Source organism: Chanos chanos, chromosome 5, assembly GCF_902362185.1.
Source record: "Chanos chanos chromosome 5, fChaCha1.1, whole genome shotgun sequence".
NCBI classification, from domain to species: domain Eukaryota; kingdom Metazoa; phylum Chordata; class Actinopteri; order Gonorynchiformes; family Chanidae; genus Chanos; species Chanos chanos.
The window spans coordinates 44,088,954-44,107,608 of NC_044499.1; the positions used below are offsets into that span (position 1 = coordinate 44,088,954).

Consider the following 18,655-nt stretch of genomic DNA (forward strand, 5'->3'; position numbering starts at 1 on the left):
CAGTTTCTTAAATTGTCCCAGAAGTGATATGGACCGTCTGCTTGATTAACAAACTGTGCCTCCATAGTGCTATCAATGGACAAAGTAAAGTTCATTTTTCTTGTCCATTGAGCATATTTAATCAGTCTTTTAGTATACTGACAAGTTTGAATGCAGTTTCTGTTGAATTTGTAATGTTCCTGCATTTTGGTTGAAGAAGATTAGGACACTTTGTTAAATAAATTATTACTCATGAAACATCATAGATTTGCTCTTATTTTAATGAAAAATGGTTGTTGCCACAACAGAATTTTATGAAAGTTTACACACTGAATTATACTCATAAGTCACATAGCAAACTTTTACTGTGTTGTGAACATAAATAACTGATGCAATGTGTTCATCACTGCTCTTGGTCAAATTATGAGATTGTTTAGTCAATGAGGAAAAATTAAAAGCACAAGATGAAGATGCACATAAAAGCAAAGTATGAAAGGATTCAAACATCTGGAGCAGTGTGCTGAGAACTAAGGCTAGAAACAGACACAGTCGAAAGTTTCATATGTGTTGACGCATCAGTGTGACAATGTTATAATACAGCTTTTCCGGGGCATTCAACCCCCAGAGGAAGTCTAGGTGTTCCCAGTACTTTATATCTTGATGGTAGACCAGGTTAGGAATTTTTTGGAGGAGGGCTGCCACATCCTTAGGGTCTGCCAGTGAGTCCTCCGATCCAGACCAAAGAGCAGTGGGCACCTTCATGTTCTTAACGTTATACACTGGTGGGGTAGACTGGTAAGGGATAAGTGGATAAGTGTCTAACCTAAACCACAAGAATTGGCAAAATTCTGACCACTGTTAATTTTCCCACATTTTTTAAATTTGGTCACAGTCTTAGTCTTTTGACTAAAATGTCCCTTAAATTTAGTCAGATATTAATTATGTCATGTTGATTAAATTTAGTCAAGAACTCACTGACTGAAATGGCATATCATTTTAGTCAACGAAAATAATATCATTTTAGTTGACGAAATTACATTTGTTAAATTGTAACAATTCTTTATCTGTAGATTAGAACTAGAGATGCATTTACACCTCTATAGCATTCATACCACTAGAAACCTAAAACTTTCCCCATTCATTTTCGAAGGGAAAAAAACCCATTAAAAACGGCAATTAAAAAAAACAAGTGGAGCGATCAGTTAACTGTATACAAGCACATTACTCAGCATTAGGGCGGACCAGTTACTGCGGCAATGGAATTGATATCGTGAAAACTGCGGGAGTACATTCGGTCAGAGAAACGATCGGAATAATACAGAACTGCCAAACATTTGACTTTTTCCTCCCCGGTTCTGGTGGATTGTCTGCCATTCCATGCGGCTTTTTGAAGACACGACGATGAAATGTAAGAAACTAGTCCAGATGTTTCCTTAATGATAGCTGCCTGTCTGTCAATAATGAGCATGTGTTTTTACTAGTGCTCCTTTGCAACAGTAAATGCGTGTCTGTGATTGGGCTATTTATATTATCCACGTTCTTTCGAAATTGTTTTAATGCACGTCTCGCGATGTTTTCGTTTTCGTCATATTTTCGTCAATAATATAATGAAATCAAATTTACTTCTTATATCGTCATGGTGCTGTGTTTTGTCTAGTTGTCGTCATTGCTGACTAAATTAAAAATCCCTTCGTCAATGAATATTAACGAGATTAACACTGATTCTTACTAATTAGTTATGGGGGGCGGGGGGCTGCCAAAAGACTGGATTAATATGGGATTAAAGCAGGATTATTAGGGGAAATCTCAATTGAGGGACGAAGAAAAGAGGAGTAGCTGGTACATAAGCAGGTCCAGTGCTCCAGCCTTACCTGGTGGTAATGAATAAAGTTTCCTCTTCTTCCATAGTTAAATGCCATAAGCTTGCCACTTTTAATAGCCTAAGAAGAGAATATCACTTAATTTCACAATGTTAAGCATTAATCTGTCAGAATTTCTGGTTATTGTAACATATAAAGACGTTTTGCTCAAGGCGTGTCTTTCCTTATTGTTCCTGATTATATAAAGTTTTTTCCTGTATTTGATTGCTAAGAAGATCTTTAAGAAGTCTTCCCACTTCTCACCCCATGTGTTTATGATAATTACTGTTAGAACCCTATGATCAAAAGGATGTTATGTTGGGAGCAGACTGTTGTTTTCCCACAGAATTTCTCATAGCATGTGGATAATTGTCTGCCAGCCTAGTAAAGTTTGTAATTGTATTTGAAGTGATCTCTAATTTGTGGCTCAACTATCCCTCGATTTACTTCCATACATAATTATCAAGGCTGGTTACCTGAGACCAGTGAATCATGTTCTGGACAGAGGTCCCTGCTGGGGAGTGTGCAAGGTAGACAGGGGTTCTGGTCTGAGAGAAAAGACATACAAATCTTTTTCAGCAAACAAAATGATGATTTTGACATATTGAAGGAAACAGAAAATTGTAGAACTATGTGGAGAATTAAGATTTTTATAGGGTTCCATAATACAAAGATTGTATGCTGTAATGCCCATTAACATGTGAATTAAAAAATCCTTACTTTATTCAGGTTTTGCTCAACAAAACCACAGAGGAGAAAGAACAGGTTTCCACACAATTTATCCGTTACTCTCCCGCTGCAAAATTTTGTGGTGAGAAATTTTAGGAGTGTGCTTTGAGGCAAAAAGTTTCTCTTTCCAAACATTTTCTGTCAATTAAAACAAAACTAAGTTAGTATCAAAGGACAAAAACAGCTTTCCAAACATTTGTAAAATTTATTTAGCATAAGTAAAGCATTGGTTACTACATTACTCACCCAAAGGGTGAAATCAGGTAAAACAGACAGTTTAGTGATGGGGTTGTCAGCGAATCCTACTGTAGCTACAGGTGCCAGAGCTATGTACAACTTAATTTTGCTGGCCAGCTCCGGCATGGTGGAAAAGGCGATAAATGCTGTGAAGACATAAAGGAGGAAGAGAAGAGCAAAAAGGACATGAATATGAACAGACATTTCTCCATATGTGGTTACTAGTATCTTGGACAGAGGTTATTTGGGCTATTAAAATCAATCACTAAATTCAGTTTACGTATCCACTCTTTAATGTTGGAATAATTCAATTAGTTCAAGTAACTGTTTTTCTCTCTTGTTCTCATTCCACCTTATACTTGGTTTATGTTTCAATTTTGAATACAAGGGACATTTCGTTGCAAGAAAACACCGTGTGCAGAGCTTTGAGTTAGAGTTAGAATTAGAATTCCTTTACTGTCATATGCACAAAGAAACAGGTTGCACTGTACAATGAAAATTAAATTCTTATTATGAATAACAATAAAAATTAAGACAGAGAGGTAGAATATATGCACATATAAAAGAAAAGACTCGTACATAGAAGCATAATGTGCACGCACCTGTGTGTGGAATGTATTGTACAAAGAGCAATGCGCATACAAGTATATGCAATGTATGTCCAATAAGTTGGGTGGCAGCAGTTGAAGTGCAAGTTTCGAGATATGTAGCAACAGTTATTGTAGTGTCTGTGAAGTCTGAGGACTTCAAGTATTCAAGGAAGACTGGTAATGGTGAGCTTGGGGGTAGTGGGGCAAGAAGTTAAAAGTTATCTGCAGTAGGCTGTAATGGGTAGAACGGGCGAGTCAGTGGGAGCCATTACTAAGCCTAGAAACTTTTGTAGAGCCTGGTGGCCGGAGAGAAAAGACTGTGTTGAAAGTGGGATGGGTCTTTGATGACGTTGTAAGCTGTCCGCAGACCCTGGTGTAGGAAATGTTTTGCAGGGGTGGGATGGCTGTCCCTGTGATGGCCTGGGCTGTTTTCACCATCTGCTGAAGAGACTTGTGGTCTGGGGCAGAGCAATTCCCATGCCATACTGTAATGTAACTGTTCAGGATACCATCGGTAGCCCATCTGTAGAAGCTGCTAAGAATTCTTGGAGGCTTACCAAAATTTCTCAGCTTTCTTGGCAAGCAAACCTAGTGTTGACCAAGACTGTGATGTTGCATGACCCCATGAAGGCCTCTCTGATTTGAACACCCAGGAATTTGAAGTGGCTTACCCCTCCATCTCACACTCCTCGATGTATAGTGTCATGTGATGTACTACTTTTTTCCTCAAGTACACAATCATTTTCTTTCTTTTGCCGACATGGAGGATTAGGTTGTTGTCCTTGCACCACGTCACCAGGTCTTCCACCTCTCTCCTACAGGCCAATTTGTCACCTCCAGCGAGCAAACTTCTGACTGGGGTATCATCAACAAATTTGATAATTGTATTGTTGTTATGAGCAGGAACACAAATGTGGCTAAAGAGTGTGTCAAGCAAGGGACTAAGAACAACCTTGGGGGTCTTGGTCTTCCTGATCAGTGTGCTGGAGTTGAGGTTCCTACTTGTGACAGACTGGGGTCTGATAGAGAAATTGTTCAGCTCATCAGGCAGAGAGGTCTTGTTGTTAGTATCTCCAGTGATCCTGTTCTTGTAGTCTGTGATATGGTTGTGATACGTTGCAAGCCATGCCACAGGCATCAGCATTGATGTCGTGATATTCTAGTATATGTCTCTAACTCTCCTTGGTTTTGTTGATGCTCCTGTATGGGTCATACCTGGCTTTATTGCAGTTATCAGTATTGCCTAACTTAAATGCGATGGAACAGTGCCTGCAACATTGACCACACCTCACTGTTTATCCAGTGTTTTTGACTGGGGTATGCCCATATGTGTACTGTGGGCACTATGTTTTCAGAGCATGCGCTAATGTACCTGATCACATATGTCGTGTGCTATGTTAATAATAGAGTTTTCTTATGTGGCTACAGCTCTGAACACTTCCTGATCAGTGCACTCAATGTAGTCCTAATGCACACATTCAGTTTCCTTAGACCACATTTTGACAGCTCATCGAGGCAAGTTGCTTGAGGAGCTGTTTGTATGCTGGGTTAGAGGAATGTGGCGGGAAGGAAGTGGGGACAGGAGGCAACTTTGCAAATATGCAAAGATTCATTTGCAAATTGTTGTAGTGATCCAAAGTGTTTTTCTCTCTTCTGGGAATATTAACATGTTAGTGGTTTCCAAACTGACATGGTTAAAGTTTCCGGCAATGACAAATATGGCATTTGGGTGCACGGTCTCTTGCATGCTTATGATGTCTTCCTGCAGACAAAGTGCTGTGTTGGCTTGTAGTGAAATGTAAACAGCCAGTGTTAGTGTTGAACTCCCACATTAAATAAAAGGGTTGGCATTTTGCCAGCAGCAGTTCCACATTAGTTGTTCAAGGCCTTTAGACAATCTTTACATCTGAGCAGCACACATTGTTGTCAAAAAGGCAAACACGCCTGCCCATACTAGATGCAGCAGTGTGGTTCCCGTGGTGAATGGAGTGCGTTTGTAGTTGTATTGCTGACTCTGGTATAGTTTCGGACAACCAAGTTTCTGTAAATATCCAAGCACAATAATCCCCAATTTCTAGCTGATATGTTATTCTGACCCTTAGTTCATCCATCTTGTTTATGAGATAGCACTCAGTGGCATTCTAGTGCACACCGTCCCAAAAGCCACATAGTTCTTGAGAAATTCCACCAGACTTTAAAGTATACTTTAAGAGCATTTTACCCTAACTTTTGTTAAGAGTGGGATGACAATGTCCATCGTTTGGTCTTTGCTCCTAGAGAATTAGTCCAGAAATCTCTGGCTTTCAGTCTCTCAGAGCTTGTTTTTGGTCACTCTGTGCATGGGCCTTTAAAGTTTCTGAAAGAGAAATGGCTCGGACTGCTCAATATGCTGTAGGAGAGTCATGCTAGCAACCCTTAGTCTCAGGTGCCGCCTGTATGAAAGTTACCTGCTCTAGTACATGCTACAGATTCTGTAGTTCACAGTGACCTAGTGAGCCTTCCTCTAAAATTCCTGCAGGCAAGCAACGGAACTACAAATGTATCTGATGGCCCCTAGATATCATTATATGCTCCTAATAAAAGTTGAGCTTTCATCTGTTTGAGGAGTACCTGTTGTTGCTGAGGCCCTGTGGTCAATGAACGGCTAGCCCTCACTGATCACACTGCAGCAACTTTCTGATTATACATTCTGTCCAACATCAGGAAACGCAGACCATGCCTGTCAGAGTATGCAGCCCAACTCCTTGTCTAAGTACTTGTAAATTCAAGATTGGATTACTGCAGCTCTCCACAGGCAGGCCTACTAGTATGTGCTCTTAAACCATTGCAGATGACCCAAAGTGCTGAAGAACATCCGGTCTTCAGTCAACCAAAACAAGGACACGTCACACCTTTCTTCATGTCCCTCCACTGGCTCCCTGTATCTGGCTACATCGAATTTAAGTCCCTGATATTTGCATTCAGAGCATCCAGTGGAATCACATCAGAACCCACGCTCCACCCCATCCACTATTGTGGGAATGGTGTTTAATTAAATTAAGTTACAGTGATTGCACACACACACTGTGAACAGTGAGCAGTGAATTTATCCTCTGCATTTAACCCATCCAACACACCAGTAGTGAACACACACCAGACGCGGGAGCAGTGGGCAGTGTTTGGTGATTCCCTGAAGGGAATGCTGTTTGGTGATTCCATCACTGTGCAAAAGAAAGACATAGGCTGGTCTTTTTTCATACATGGTTCCTTGATGGTGGAATGAGTTGCCCAGGTCCATCCAAACTGCAGAGTCCCTCACAACTTTCAAAAAGTATCTAAAGACTCCTCTCTTCAGTGAAAACATTAACACTGGATCTGTAGACTAACACATTCCCTTACACTCAAAGTAACAAGTGTATCAAATTAACATCATATCAAGGGAAGCTTGCCGTTTTTCCTTGCTGCTGGCAACTACATGTAATAGTGGTTGAAAAATACAAGTCTCGTTGGTGATCGGATGTCTTAATGCAGAATATCCACCTGATTTCTTCTTTTAGAAAAGGATTCAGTCACTGGTATCCTCCACTAATCTTGTTCTAAACGCAATGCTGCTCACAGGTGGTACGTGGTGTTTGTGTTACTAATTAATTTGGGACTGGGACAGGTGATTGAAAAGTGTTCTGCCAAGAAAGCCTCATTAGCATATGCTTGGCAGAGACAGCAGAAGAGGGATTGGGGTCGATGGGCCTAAAATGCAACTGTTAAGATAATTAGCATTTATATGCTGAGAAGCCATGAAATTGAAGACAGATCTCCATAAATCACCTCCATTCATACTCATTCTGCTGTACCTAGAAGTGCAGTTCATATGATGGAGCACATTTTCTACTGCTGTCTTTATCTTCAATAAATTTATCAAGTCCAGGCCAACTTTTAAATGTACTTTATGTGAAACAGTGCCTGTAAATCATGTGCATTTTTCCTCACCGATAGTGGTTCCCTGAGAATGTCCAATATAGAAGATTTGCTTCTGGCCTGTAGTCTTTGTGATGAAGTCTATCACTGCTGGAAGGTCCTTCTTTGCCATTTCATCATAGCTATAACAGAGAGAGAACAAGAGCGAGAGAAAAGGAAGATAGTTATAGTTATAATTATATAGGATATTATTCTGGCGTATGATAAGTATAGGAAAGAGCAATGCAGTGTGGTGCTGATAATGTCAGTGATCTCCGAAGTGCACAATGTATAGTGTTTACCTAAATGCCCAGTAGGCAGATCGTTTAGGGTTGAGTTTGACATGTTTTCTAGACCAGGTGTTGCCCCGGCTATTGCCCAGCCACACGTCAAAGCCAGCATCTGCTAGGAGGAAGCCTAGACTGGACCGGGGGAGGTTAGTCACCCAGTGACTTGCATCTCCCAGAAGACCATGTTGGAGGAAGACAACAGGCTTGGGCTCTATAAAAAAGATATACAATTGTGACAGCACTAACTAACACTGTTTTAATACCAGTTTAAACTTTGAATTTTACACAAATGACTGTAAATTCACATCAGACCAGCAGAGGGTAGGCTTGTATTGACTTCTAAAGAACCTTTTCCATGGTAAACAATTTCCATTTTTCTCTTTGGCACCTTTAGCTCCAATACACTTCAAACACAGTGCTTTTAGTAGCACAAACAGGCCTTTGATACAATTATTCTGCAATTATTCTGCTTTGTATTTTACTCCCCCTACCCTTGCCCCTACAGAACCAAAATAGGGACAATCAGTATATAGGGTACACTGTGTGGTTTCATATGAGATTTAACATCGCCCAGACAACAGTGTGAAAACCTATGAGACAGGCTTCACAAATAGTGTGCCATGCTTGTAATCAAAGCTAAATCACCTGTCTGCTTAGTGAGGCACAACATGAAACAAACCAATGTAACTATGAACTTAAATGCTGATTTGCACAATCAAATCTTTGATAACAAAATCAGAGAGTCTGAAAAACAAAGCCTAGAACAGCTTTTAATGTGAGTAAAGTCATGTGGTGAAGGAACTATGACAAAGGAGGAAGGAAAATGACAACACAAGGCCGGCATCTCTTGAAGGCCCCACAGTTCTTCAGTGGTGAAACTTGTGTAAAGCAAATGTATAGAATGATGGAATGATTTGTGTTAGCATATTGTGTGGTGATATACAGCCACTGAGCTGGTTTTGTACTTGAACTCTACTTCTACTGAGTTCCCTGCTGAGATCACCAAGCTTCAGTAATCACTTTATCTAAAAAAAAAAAAAGTATATATATATATGTGTGTGTGTGTGTGTGTGTGTGTGTGTGTGTGTGTGTCAATGCATGTGTGTGTATGTGTATGTGTATGTGTGTGCACAACTCAGAGATCCAGGTAAAAAAAGAAAAAAATCTTTCATACATCTGAATCTCAAAAAGGCTTTTCACTCTCACCTTGCAAGGGCTTGGAAGTCTTGATGCCATGTGGAATCCTGTTGACAGTTAGGATATAGCCATCCTCAGTAACAACTTCATACTCCTCCGCTGGGTAATCCCAGCGCCTAATGATTCCACTCTGTGTAATTAGTAAATTAACAAACAAATTAACAAAAAAAATAAACTACCATATGTATATTACTCAAATATACACTAGCATATAATCAGATATTGACCATATGCTTGCAATATTGCACGCTCGTTTTGAGAAAACTGTATTTTTGATGAAATACACCAGGAAAAGAATTTAGCGTTGTACTTCTGCTTTTTTACACTCCTCTCCCCAGCTGCACTTGAAATTCATTTTAATCAGTGACTTTAAAGAAGTGATGTGAGCTTTCTAGTTCCTGCCTTGTCATGCAAACTCACTAATGCATAATTAAAGCCCCCTCAATTCTTAAAACACAGTGAGTCTACAGTTTTCAAATTCTACTATGGACCACTTAAGAAGAAACCCTCTGAAGGCCAATGGATAACATGGATATGAGAGTATTGTTCCCTCTATATAAAGAAATGGATGTGACTCAAAAAAGATTAAGATTAAATCTCTGTGACTGCACAGACACACTATGAGCAGTGAGCAATGAATCTGACCTCAACATTTAACCCACACACAACCACTAGGCACATGAGCAGTGGGCAGCACACCTACACCCAGGGGTATAAATAAAACCTACTGAAAGCAAGGCGACACCCCATGATTATTACAGTTTAAAAGAGTATGAAATTCTGTACATGCCCTCTGACAAATCTGACAAAATCTGACAAAATATATTATCATGTTAATGCTACTGATGTCGCAAATTATTATGTGAGATAGTATCATGAGCTAAAAAAATATAGACCACTTCAGTACTGGCCTAAGTTAAAAAATATGTATAGCTTTGTTTGTTTGTTGTCTGTTTTTTTGTTTTTTTTGAATAAGGAAAATTTGTCAAAAATTCAACAAAGTAAAAAGTGGTGTTAAATGCAACCACTAATGTGATCTTTCCATTAAGGGTGTCCATATAGGAAATAAATATAATAATATAATATAATACTATAATAAAATATAATACGCTGTGACAACTTGAGAAGTAATTTTGATTGACTTGTACTTACAATGTTCAAGCGGACTTCAGGGTCCACATTTTGCACAGTATTGAAAGTATCTCCCTGGGGTACTCCAGTAACAAGAAGTCCCATACACAGTGTAAGCCACTTCATCCTCACTCTGCAAGCCCTTAAAACAGGGATACCACTTAAAAAATGTCAAGCTGTAAACAGACCAGTCTAAGAAATGTCAACAAAATGTACCGAGCAAGATCAGAGGACTGCCTGAGTGTACTTAGAAAACAATAAAAGAAAACCCAAAACAGTACCTGTCAATTGACCTGTTATTTGTTCCTTATCTTGAATTACAACCAGTTATAATGCAAGATAAAATTGAACAACTGCTTACTATTCTTGTTGGTCAGCCTTGAAGTGCTCTTGAGGAACCTCAGTGAGCAAGAAGCAAGTCACTCTGGACACACAAAGAACCTGACAGACAAAAAGTTGGCTTTTATATGCTACTTGCAATGGAGGGGGAGGGGGGAGGATGTGGATCTATGCTGAAATCAGAGATTTTATCACAAGTTTCACCCCATCACCTGAAATCATACACCAGGTCAATACATGCGATACAGTGACAGCTGGCATCAAAACTGCATATGAAATGTATTCAGGAAATGTTTGATGCTGATCGGGAGAATTGTTGTCTCTGTCTTATCATTGATGAACAAATATTTTTAGAGATGTCTTATACAATAGATGAGCTAAGGCAAATGACCAGGAGCTCTGTTTGGGGGAGGATGAGCTGTACATGACAGTTTGTGACGGCGGTGAGACAGATTGCTTAAAAAGCCTTACTTAAATGTTAACATGTCTGGAAGGGAAGGGCAGGTGGAGTTGAGTATCATCAGCTTAACAGTCATAGGAAAAAACTTGCAGTGCTATGCAAGGTCACACTTCACAAGAGCTGTCTCAAAGAACCTCCTCCTACCCATCCATCCCCAGGCCCAAATTTATGTATTTTACCAGTGCAAAAGCAAATAAAGTAAGTAAAGTCAAAACACAAAATAAATTCTTTTGTTTTCTCATGTGCATGCATATGTACATTAGTGTATACTCAGTAACTCACTACTCACCTACCAAAAAGCATGCATAGTACCCTTCAAACAAAAGCAACAACTGATCACACACATCCTGCCTACCTTGCTGGAACTTAAAATAAATTATACCATAGGAATTCAGTCACATGAGAGACTGGAATTAGAAGACTGAATAAAATAATTTACTGCAGATATGGGATAAATATGGCAAAGGGAGTGCACAAAAGGGAAGCAATGTTCAACTTGATGTGTCGTTTCAAATTTGATGATGCTGTGGCTGACATTCGGACTTGTTTTTTCGGGCACAAGTTGCATAAAAATGTACATCTGAATCTGTACAGACTAGTTCATAAAACTCCATCAAATACTCATATGCACTGGCCTCAGCAGTACCACTAGCTGCGTTTTCTGAATCGCCTCTTGCACTGGCCACTTTGCAAAAAATAAAACAGTGTCGTTTACAGTGCACCATATGCGCATGCACTGTGTTTTTGGGCACCCTAGGATTCCGAATCTTGCGCAGACCTGAACGATGCTTAAGTTCACGTTCTTTAGTTGCAAATGGATATGTTCATGTTCACCATACACCGAAAATTCAGCATGTTCAATGAGCATGCTCTTTTAGCACGCTCATGCACAGCACTAAAACACGCGACTTGATGACTGGACCAAGAAAGAAAGTGCAGAGTCCTATGAGGGGTAAGCCAAGCCCTGAACCTTGTGGAATGCCTGCTGAGGCTTTACAGGATTCTGATACTTGACCCTAACATGAAATCCAGTGCAATCGCCCATTTAGGAAGGAACAAAACCAGTTGACCCTAGTGCAGGCCCTTAGATGCCAAGGTTCTTGAGGGTTACGAACAAGATCTGGTAGTTTACTGTGTCAAAGGCAGCAGTCAAATCAAGTATGATGTGGACAGATAACCTTGCAGCTGCTCTAGCTAACTGGAGGGCATTGGTGACCATCAAAAGGGCCATCGCCATAGACTGGCTGTTCTGACTGGTTAGGGTCTAATAGGTTATTATCAGAGAGATATTTGATTGAAAACAGTGAGTTCAATTATTTCAGAAAGGAAATGGAACAGCTTTTTATGGTATTCTTTTAGGTTGTTGTTTTTGGGGGTTTTTTTTTTTGTTTTTTTTTTAGGAGAGCAGGGTCAGGATATGACTTTTTTTATCTGTAGGTAAACCCAGGCTTGCTTAAAGGCTGATGTTAATATACGCATGGTATGGATGAATTCACGATGTATGTAAAGTAGATAAAGAATACTGGGGAAATAGTCTGAAGAAGGAGAGAGGGAATGGAGTTGAGGAGGGCAGGTGCTGTAACAATGAAATTGCATACTGTTCAGTGAAGGAGGAGAAAGAGGCATTGGCTGTGTTGAGCCTGGAGTTGGAGATGCCAAATGGGGAGGGCTTTGAGAACTGACTGCTGACACCCAACACTTTCTCTTCAAAAAAGAGAAGAGGGCAGAAATGGTGGCAGCACGTTCAAAACCAAGCTACTAATCACAGATGGCATACTGGATAAATCTGCGAATTGAAGACATGATGAAAGATGATGATTTAAGTAGGAATTAATGCCAGATTGCAAGTAGTGCACAGACCACTACAGAAACCATGGCTTAATAAGGAGAGTCAAGACAAACCTCAGACAATGTACGGCTAGGCAAAAGGGTTGAGTACCCTAATAACCCTAGTTGAAGTTGAATGTCCAATGCAGAATCTGGTCCAATTCCTGAAGAGATCCCTGGTGAGATCTGCTTTCCGGCTTTGCTACCTTAGAACAAATTTCAAATCATATTGTTTAACATGGCTTTTACTGTTTTTACATGAGGCCCATTTTGTTATAGTACTTACTTGAGAATGTGAGCATATGCTGGTTGAATAAATATGGTGTATGTGTTAATATTTAGTGCATGACTTGTAAGCAGCGTGTGTGCTTAGCTTCCACAGAATGAACTGCCAAACAAACTCAAAATAGGTGAGTTTGTTTGGCAGGTGTGGAATAAATTACAAGAAGCAGGTTTGTGACATTTCATTTAATGTTACCTCACAGTTGTGTGGTTAGTTAGCTATAGGTTTGACAATACAATTTGACTCGTCCTTTCATAAGAGACGTGGTAAGAGATCCTGATCTCTGTAATTGCTATCAGTATTTATAATCTGGTGGTAACACCTTTTTTCAGATGAGTCATTTCCCTTTGAGTTCCCTACATTAAGTTATGTAAGTCAGTTCTACTGAAATAAGATACTGTGCATCGATAAGAACATAAGCGTTGCGTATTGTCACGTATATACAGGATGGAGGTGGAACAGGTGACAGCTTGGTGCAACAGACACAACCTCTCCCTGAATGTTGACAAGACCAAGGAAATGGTCATCGACTTCAGGCAGGCCTGCACAGAGTACCAGCCCTGACCATAGATTGTGCAGCCATGGAGAGGATCAGTAGCATCAAGTTCCTGGGAGGCACCTGGCGGACGATCTGTCCCCAACCACTAACACCATGGCCATCGGTAAAAAGGCCCAACAACAGCTTCATCAGCCTACCCATTCCAGCCCTCACCACCTTCTGCAGGGGCACCATTGAATGTGTTATGACCTACTGAATCACTGCCTGGTTTGGAAACTGCACCACCTCCAAACAGAAATAGCTGAACAGGATAGTGAGAACAGCGGGGAAGGTAATTGGTGGCCCTCTCACATACCTGCTGGAGATCTTCAACCAGCGTTGCACCTGCAGAGCCTCCAGCATCAGCATGGACTCCAACCACCCCTCCCACAGCCTGTTTCCCTCCTGACATCAGGGAAGAGATACAGAAGTATCTGTACCAGGACCACCAGGCTCCTAAACAGCTTCATACCCAAGGCTTTGTGGATCATGAACACTTTTGCAACACTGGAATGGAGTTCTGGACTACCTCCATGTGTATTGAGTTGCAATGTGTTTGTGTACTATAATGTATTTTATTGTATTGTATTGTATGTTGTTTTACTTCTCAGTTCTCTTTTTAATTTATGTACACTGTTGGTATAGGAGGAACGGTATTTCATTCTTGATGGACGCAAGTGCATGATAAAATGACAGTAATGCAATTGTTATACCCACAATGTTTTATCTGGATATTTTTATAAGATAAATTCTAGCGTATGCTACAAGATAAAATATCGGTTAGTGCATCTGATTCTGAAGCTGATCTGAAAGACCAAACTAATCCACAAAAGTTAGGGGAGAAAACACATTTTATCCAATGAAGTCTCCGTGAAGTTTCAGTCTGAGCTTCTCCCTCCAAATCATTCACCACGTCCTCATCAGTAGTGGAAATGAATAGGAAATCTAATTTTGGTTGTGAGACATCATGGTGATCAAATTGTTCTATTTTTACGAGACGGGCGTATTCTATGGAAAACATCAATGGTCAAAGCCTTCTCTTGATTTGTCTATAACAACTAAATTGTCATTAAATGCTAGCAATCTTAGACAGAAGTCATTCACTTTGCTGGGGAAGTTCTGTTTGCCCAAACGATCGTTTCGAGGCGCCTACAGATTGTGAAATCTCAGCAATCTTATAATTATAAGCTTATTGCAAGGCACATTGTGCGACATAAATCTAATAAACTTGAGAACAACATCATGGTTCATGCATGTAGACTGTACAATGACAACGCCTGCTGAATCGTAGGCCATAAAACGCAAGTCAACACAAGAATAAAACGTCATCAGTAGAAGTAGAAGTTAGTGGCTAGTTGGTTTGTAAACGTAGATCGTAGCAGTAGTCACATTGTGAGATGGTTATGCCAAATTTCCGGCACTGTCAGAATTTTGTCTCAGGCTTTCTTTGGTTGCAAGACCGTGACAATGCCCGTCTTTGAACCTTTCTCACAGTGCGATATAGGGACACCGTTTTGAAGCCATGACCAAAGATGTCGCCACGTTGTGTCATCTTTTGTCTGGGACCGTTAAACGTTACTGACGTTACCATTTTGCCGACAATTGCAACATAGATTGAGCTCCTCAGTGAAAGTGCCAATTTAACGTTAACCTTAGGCCCCGGTGGTTCCATTTTCTTTATGCTAATTTAATTTTAACAAGGCTAATGCTGTTGTAACCACGATGTAATTAAACAATTTGCTTTTGGATTTGTTTTGGAACATGACACGAACTCATGAGACAATGTTGTAGACTTTTAGCTAAAATGGACCTTATGACGTACACTCAACAAAAATATAAATGCAACACTTTTGTTTGCATTCCCATCTTTTTATGACTTGAAAAAAGATGTAAGATTTCTTCTGTGCAAACAAACGGCTTATGTCTCTCAGATTTTGTTCTTAAATTTGTTAAAATTTGTGTTGGTGAGCACTTCAGTTCCGCAAAGATAATCCATCCGCCTGACAGGTGTGGCATATCAAGGTGCTGATTAAACAGCATGACATCCGTCACATCCAGCTTCTGCAGTCAGGTCAAGACCCCGGTGAGGCCGATGAGCACTCGGATGATTTTCCCAGAGACAGTTTCTGACCGTTTGTGCAGAGATTCTGTGGTTGTGCAAACCAGCTGTTGCATCAGCTGTCTGGGTTGCTGTTCTCAAGTGAACAAGCCGGATGTGGTGGTTCTGGGATGGCGTGGTTACACATGGTCTGGGGTTGTGAGGCCGGTTGGATGTACTACCAAATTCTCAGAAACGATGTTGGAGATGGCTTATGGTAGTGAAATGAACGTTCAGTTCACAGGCAACAACTCTGGTGGGCATTTGTGCAGTTAGCATACCAGTTGAGCAATTCCTTTAAAACCTGTGACATCTTACATTAATTAATTGTAGGGTGAGATTTTCCCTATGTCCCCATGCTAAAATCAAATGTAAATGCACATTTAAATGCTGTGTCTGTGTGTGTGTGTGTGGGGGGGGGGGGGGGGGGGGGGGGGTGACACACCCAAGAAGAAAATGTTTTAAATATCAGCTTCAAAATGTGCGTGCCCCTGTACCCCCCTAGGGGGTTCACATCTTTGTCACCTTGTTCACCCCTGATGAGTTTGCATCTCACATCTTTGTCACCTTGTTCACCCCTGATGAGTTTGCATCCTTGCAGATGCCTGCTGTGAATTATGAAACATTTTAAAATGAATAAATAAAACATGGGCGCGCGGTGGCGGAGTGGGTAGCGCTGTCGCCTCACAGCAAGAGGGTCAGTTCCTGGCTGGGCGGCCAGGGTCCTTTCTGTGTGGAGTTTGCATGTGCGGAGTTTGCATGTCTCCCCGTCTCTGTGTGGGTTTCCTCTGGGAGCTCTGGTTTCCTCCTACAGTCTAAAGACATGCAGGTTAGGTGAATTGGAGATAGGCAATTTAAGTGCATGAATGTGTTTGTCTGTGTGTCTGTCCAGGGTGCTTCCCCATCTGTCACCCAGCTAATGCTGGAATAGGCTCCAGCACCCCTTGCAACCCTAATTACGATAAATGGCTTAGATGATGAGTGAGTGAGTAAATAAAACATAATTTATTATAGGTATTGTTGCTTATATCTGCCATGGTCATGGAAATTGCATCAAAGGTCATTGAAAAGTCATAGGAAAGTTTTGAAATCTCGTCAGTGAAAATGCGTGGGAACCCTGTTTGTTGTATGTGTTCATCCTGAAATTAATTTCAAGGAGCAGGTTTGTGACATTTCATCCAATGTTACCTGACAAAGTGCTGTGGTTAGCTAGCTGTGGGTTTGACAATAAAGTTTGACTTGCCCTTTATTTAGAAACGTAATCATTTTTGTCCTGATCTCTGTAATTACTGTCAGTGTTTACCAGCTGGTGGTAATACTCTTTTTTTTTATATGTCATTTCCCTCTGAGTTCCCTACATTAAGTTACGTAAGTCAGTTCAGCTGAAATAAAGTGCTATGCACTGATAAGAACATAAGCATTGCATAGTCACATATGTTTTATAAAATAAGTTCTAGCATATGCTGCAGGATCAAAAATCAGGGAGTTGCCACTTGGTTTTCAGAGGGGCAAAAGTGTACGAGTAGAATTCCAAGTACTTCCTTCCTGTACAGATGACGTTGGTGCTCATTACCTCACCACCAGCCCTTATTATGTCCAAATCCATTACATGTGTTATGGTACCTTCAAAGATCTTACAGCTCAGAAGCTTACCATTCTCTCAACTGCATACAGTCTTATGGAAGACAATATGTGCGCTGGTATCCTTTTGGCAGCTTTGTATGCCAGCACCAGCAACTGATCTGATCCCGACAGCTAGAGCAGGCATGAGGCATTGAAGCTTGATCTGGCTGCTGCATTCCGGATCCTCCGAAGTGGCTGCATTGCACATGCTAGCAAGTCAACCAGGAAGTAGTTGCAGTGGTCCTGCTACCATGACGACTCTATCTTCTAACGCACTACCCTATGATGTATACTTCATGGCACTTCCTTACTATTGCCATAAACCTATGCCTATACTGACCTATGTGCACTGATTCTTTTTACAATGCAGATTAAGCTAGCATTTAATTGTGATACTCAATACGCAGTAGTTTATATCATGGGGGCTCTTTGACCCATTTGTAGCCACTCTCTTTTTTTTCCCCTTTAACTTGCTTGAATGTGTATCTAGCCTTATAATGAACTTGGCAGCAATCCGCTTATGCAACAATCAGCTCCTCGATGGCTATTTGCTCGGTTTTGTACTCTGCCTGTCTTAGACTTGGATAAAAGCGTCAGATTTGGATAAAAGCATCTGTGAAATGAATAAATGTGAATGTAACTGTAAACATGATCCAGTCTAGGGATGAGTTCTGCCTGAACAAGGACTATTTCAGACCTTTCATCACAGTGTGACTTTCTTTGGATTTCTTTCCTTTTCTCTCCCTTTCTAGGTGTGTTTTGCTTGCTGTCTTTCTGGCTTCTCTAGCATATCAATATCAGCTCTGTCTATACACAACCAAGCAGGAGCAGAGGTGCTTTTTTGACCACATTGTCCATATTTAGGAGACAGGGCAGGCTTGGACATCTGTTGGAAGAGTAGAGCAGTGGAACAGTTTGATGCTGTGGTTCAGACTCTTAAAGTCAGAAATTTTTAAAAGTTTTCTAGCACCCAAAACATCTGTATTGTTTCTGGCAACACAGATATGATATTACATGGAGTCTGTTGGTTATCGTTTGTAAGTATTCTGCTTTGTTCCTTTAGTCTGTATATTGTTCCTGTTACACTTTGGTACATTTTGTTAACGCATTGCTAATTTTGTGGTTTTCGTTTCAGAGTAGCGTGACATCATCAGGCATCGCCCAGAGACTTAAGTTTAAGACAACTATGACTATGCTCAAGATATCACATCGAGAGCAGGAGAGCATTGCTTAATCAAGGCAGCAACATCTTGTCAGATGGGGAGTGTGATATCACTGCCTTTAGTATCACAACTGGCATGGGTTTCCTCCAGGAGCTCCGATTTCCCCCTACAGGAAAGACATGCAAGTCAGGCGAATTGGAGATACTGAATTGTCCCTGGGTGTGAATGTATTTGTCTGTGTCTGACTGGACCTGTCCACCCAGGGTGTTTTAGTGAGCGCTGGGGGTAGGCTCCAGCACCGCCGCGACCCTAATTAGGATAAGCGGCTTAGAAAATGAACGAATGAATAGTATCATTGTTGCGGTTTAGAGTAAGCTAT

The 18,655-nt window shown here is 40.7% G+C and overlaps 1 protein-coding gene across 1 annotated transcript; it reads right to left on the reverse strand.

Annotated features, from left to right (window-relative positions):
• Positions 1–537: 537 nt before the first annotated feature.
• LOC115812801 (lysosomal acid lipase/cholesteryl ester hydrolase-like) lies at positions 538–10,071 on the reverse strand. Its single transcript, XM_030775311.1, has 9 exons — positions 9,967–10,071; positions 8,824–8,944; positions 7,630–7,828; positions 7,361–7,470; positions 2,814–2,950; positions 2,559–2,705; positions 2,315–2,386; positions 1,851–1,919; positions 538–771 (listed from the first exon to the last, which is right to left on the reverse strand). The coding sequence occupies exons 1-9, from the start codon at positions 10,069–10,071 to the stop codon at positions 538–540; spliced, it is 1,194 nt and encodes a 397-aa protein (XP_030631171.1).
• Between the last annotated feature and the right edge of the window lie 8,584 nt (positions 10,072–18,655).

Excerpts from the sequence above, each read along its gene's own strand:
- LOC115812801 (XM_030775311.1), bottom strand. The coding sequence starts at position 10,071 with ATGAAGTGGCTTACACTGTGTATGGGACTTCTTGTTACTGGAGTACCC. Across the intron at positions 8,945-9,966 it reads CTGAAGTCCGCTTGAACATT|AGTGGAATCATTAGGCGCTG; the intron begins GTAAGTACAAGT and ends CTAATTACACAG. Across the intron at positions 7,471-7,629 it reads TCTGCCTACTGGGCATTTAG|CTATGATGAAATGGCAAAGA; the intron begins GTAAACACTATA and ends TCTCTGTTATAG.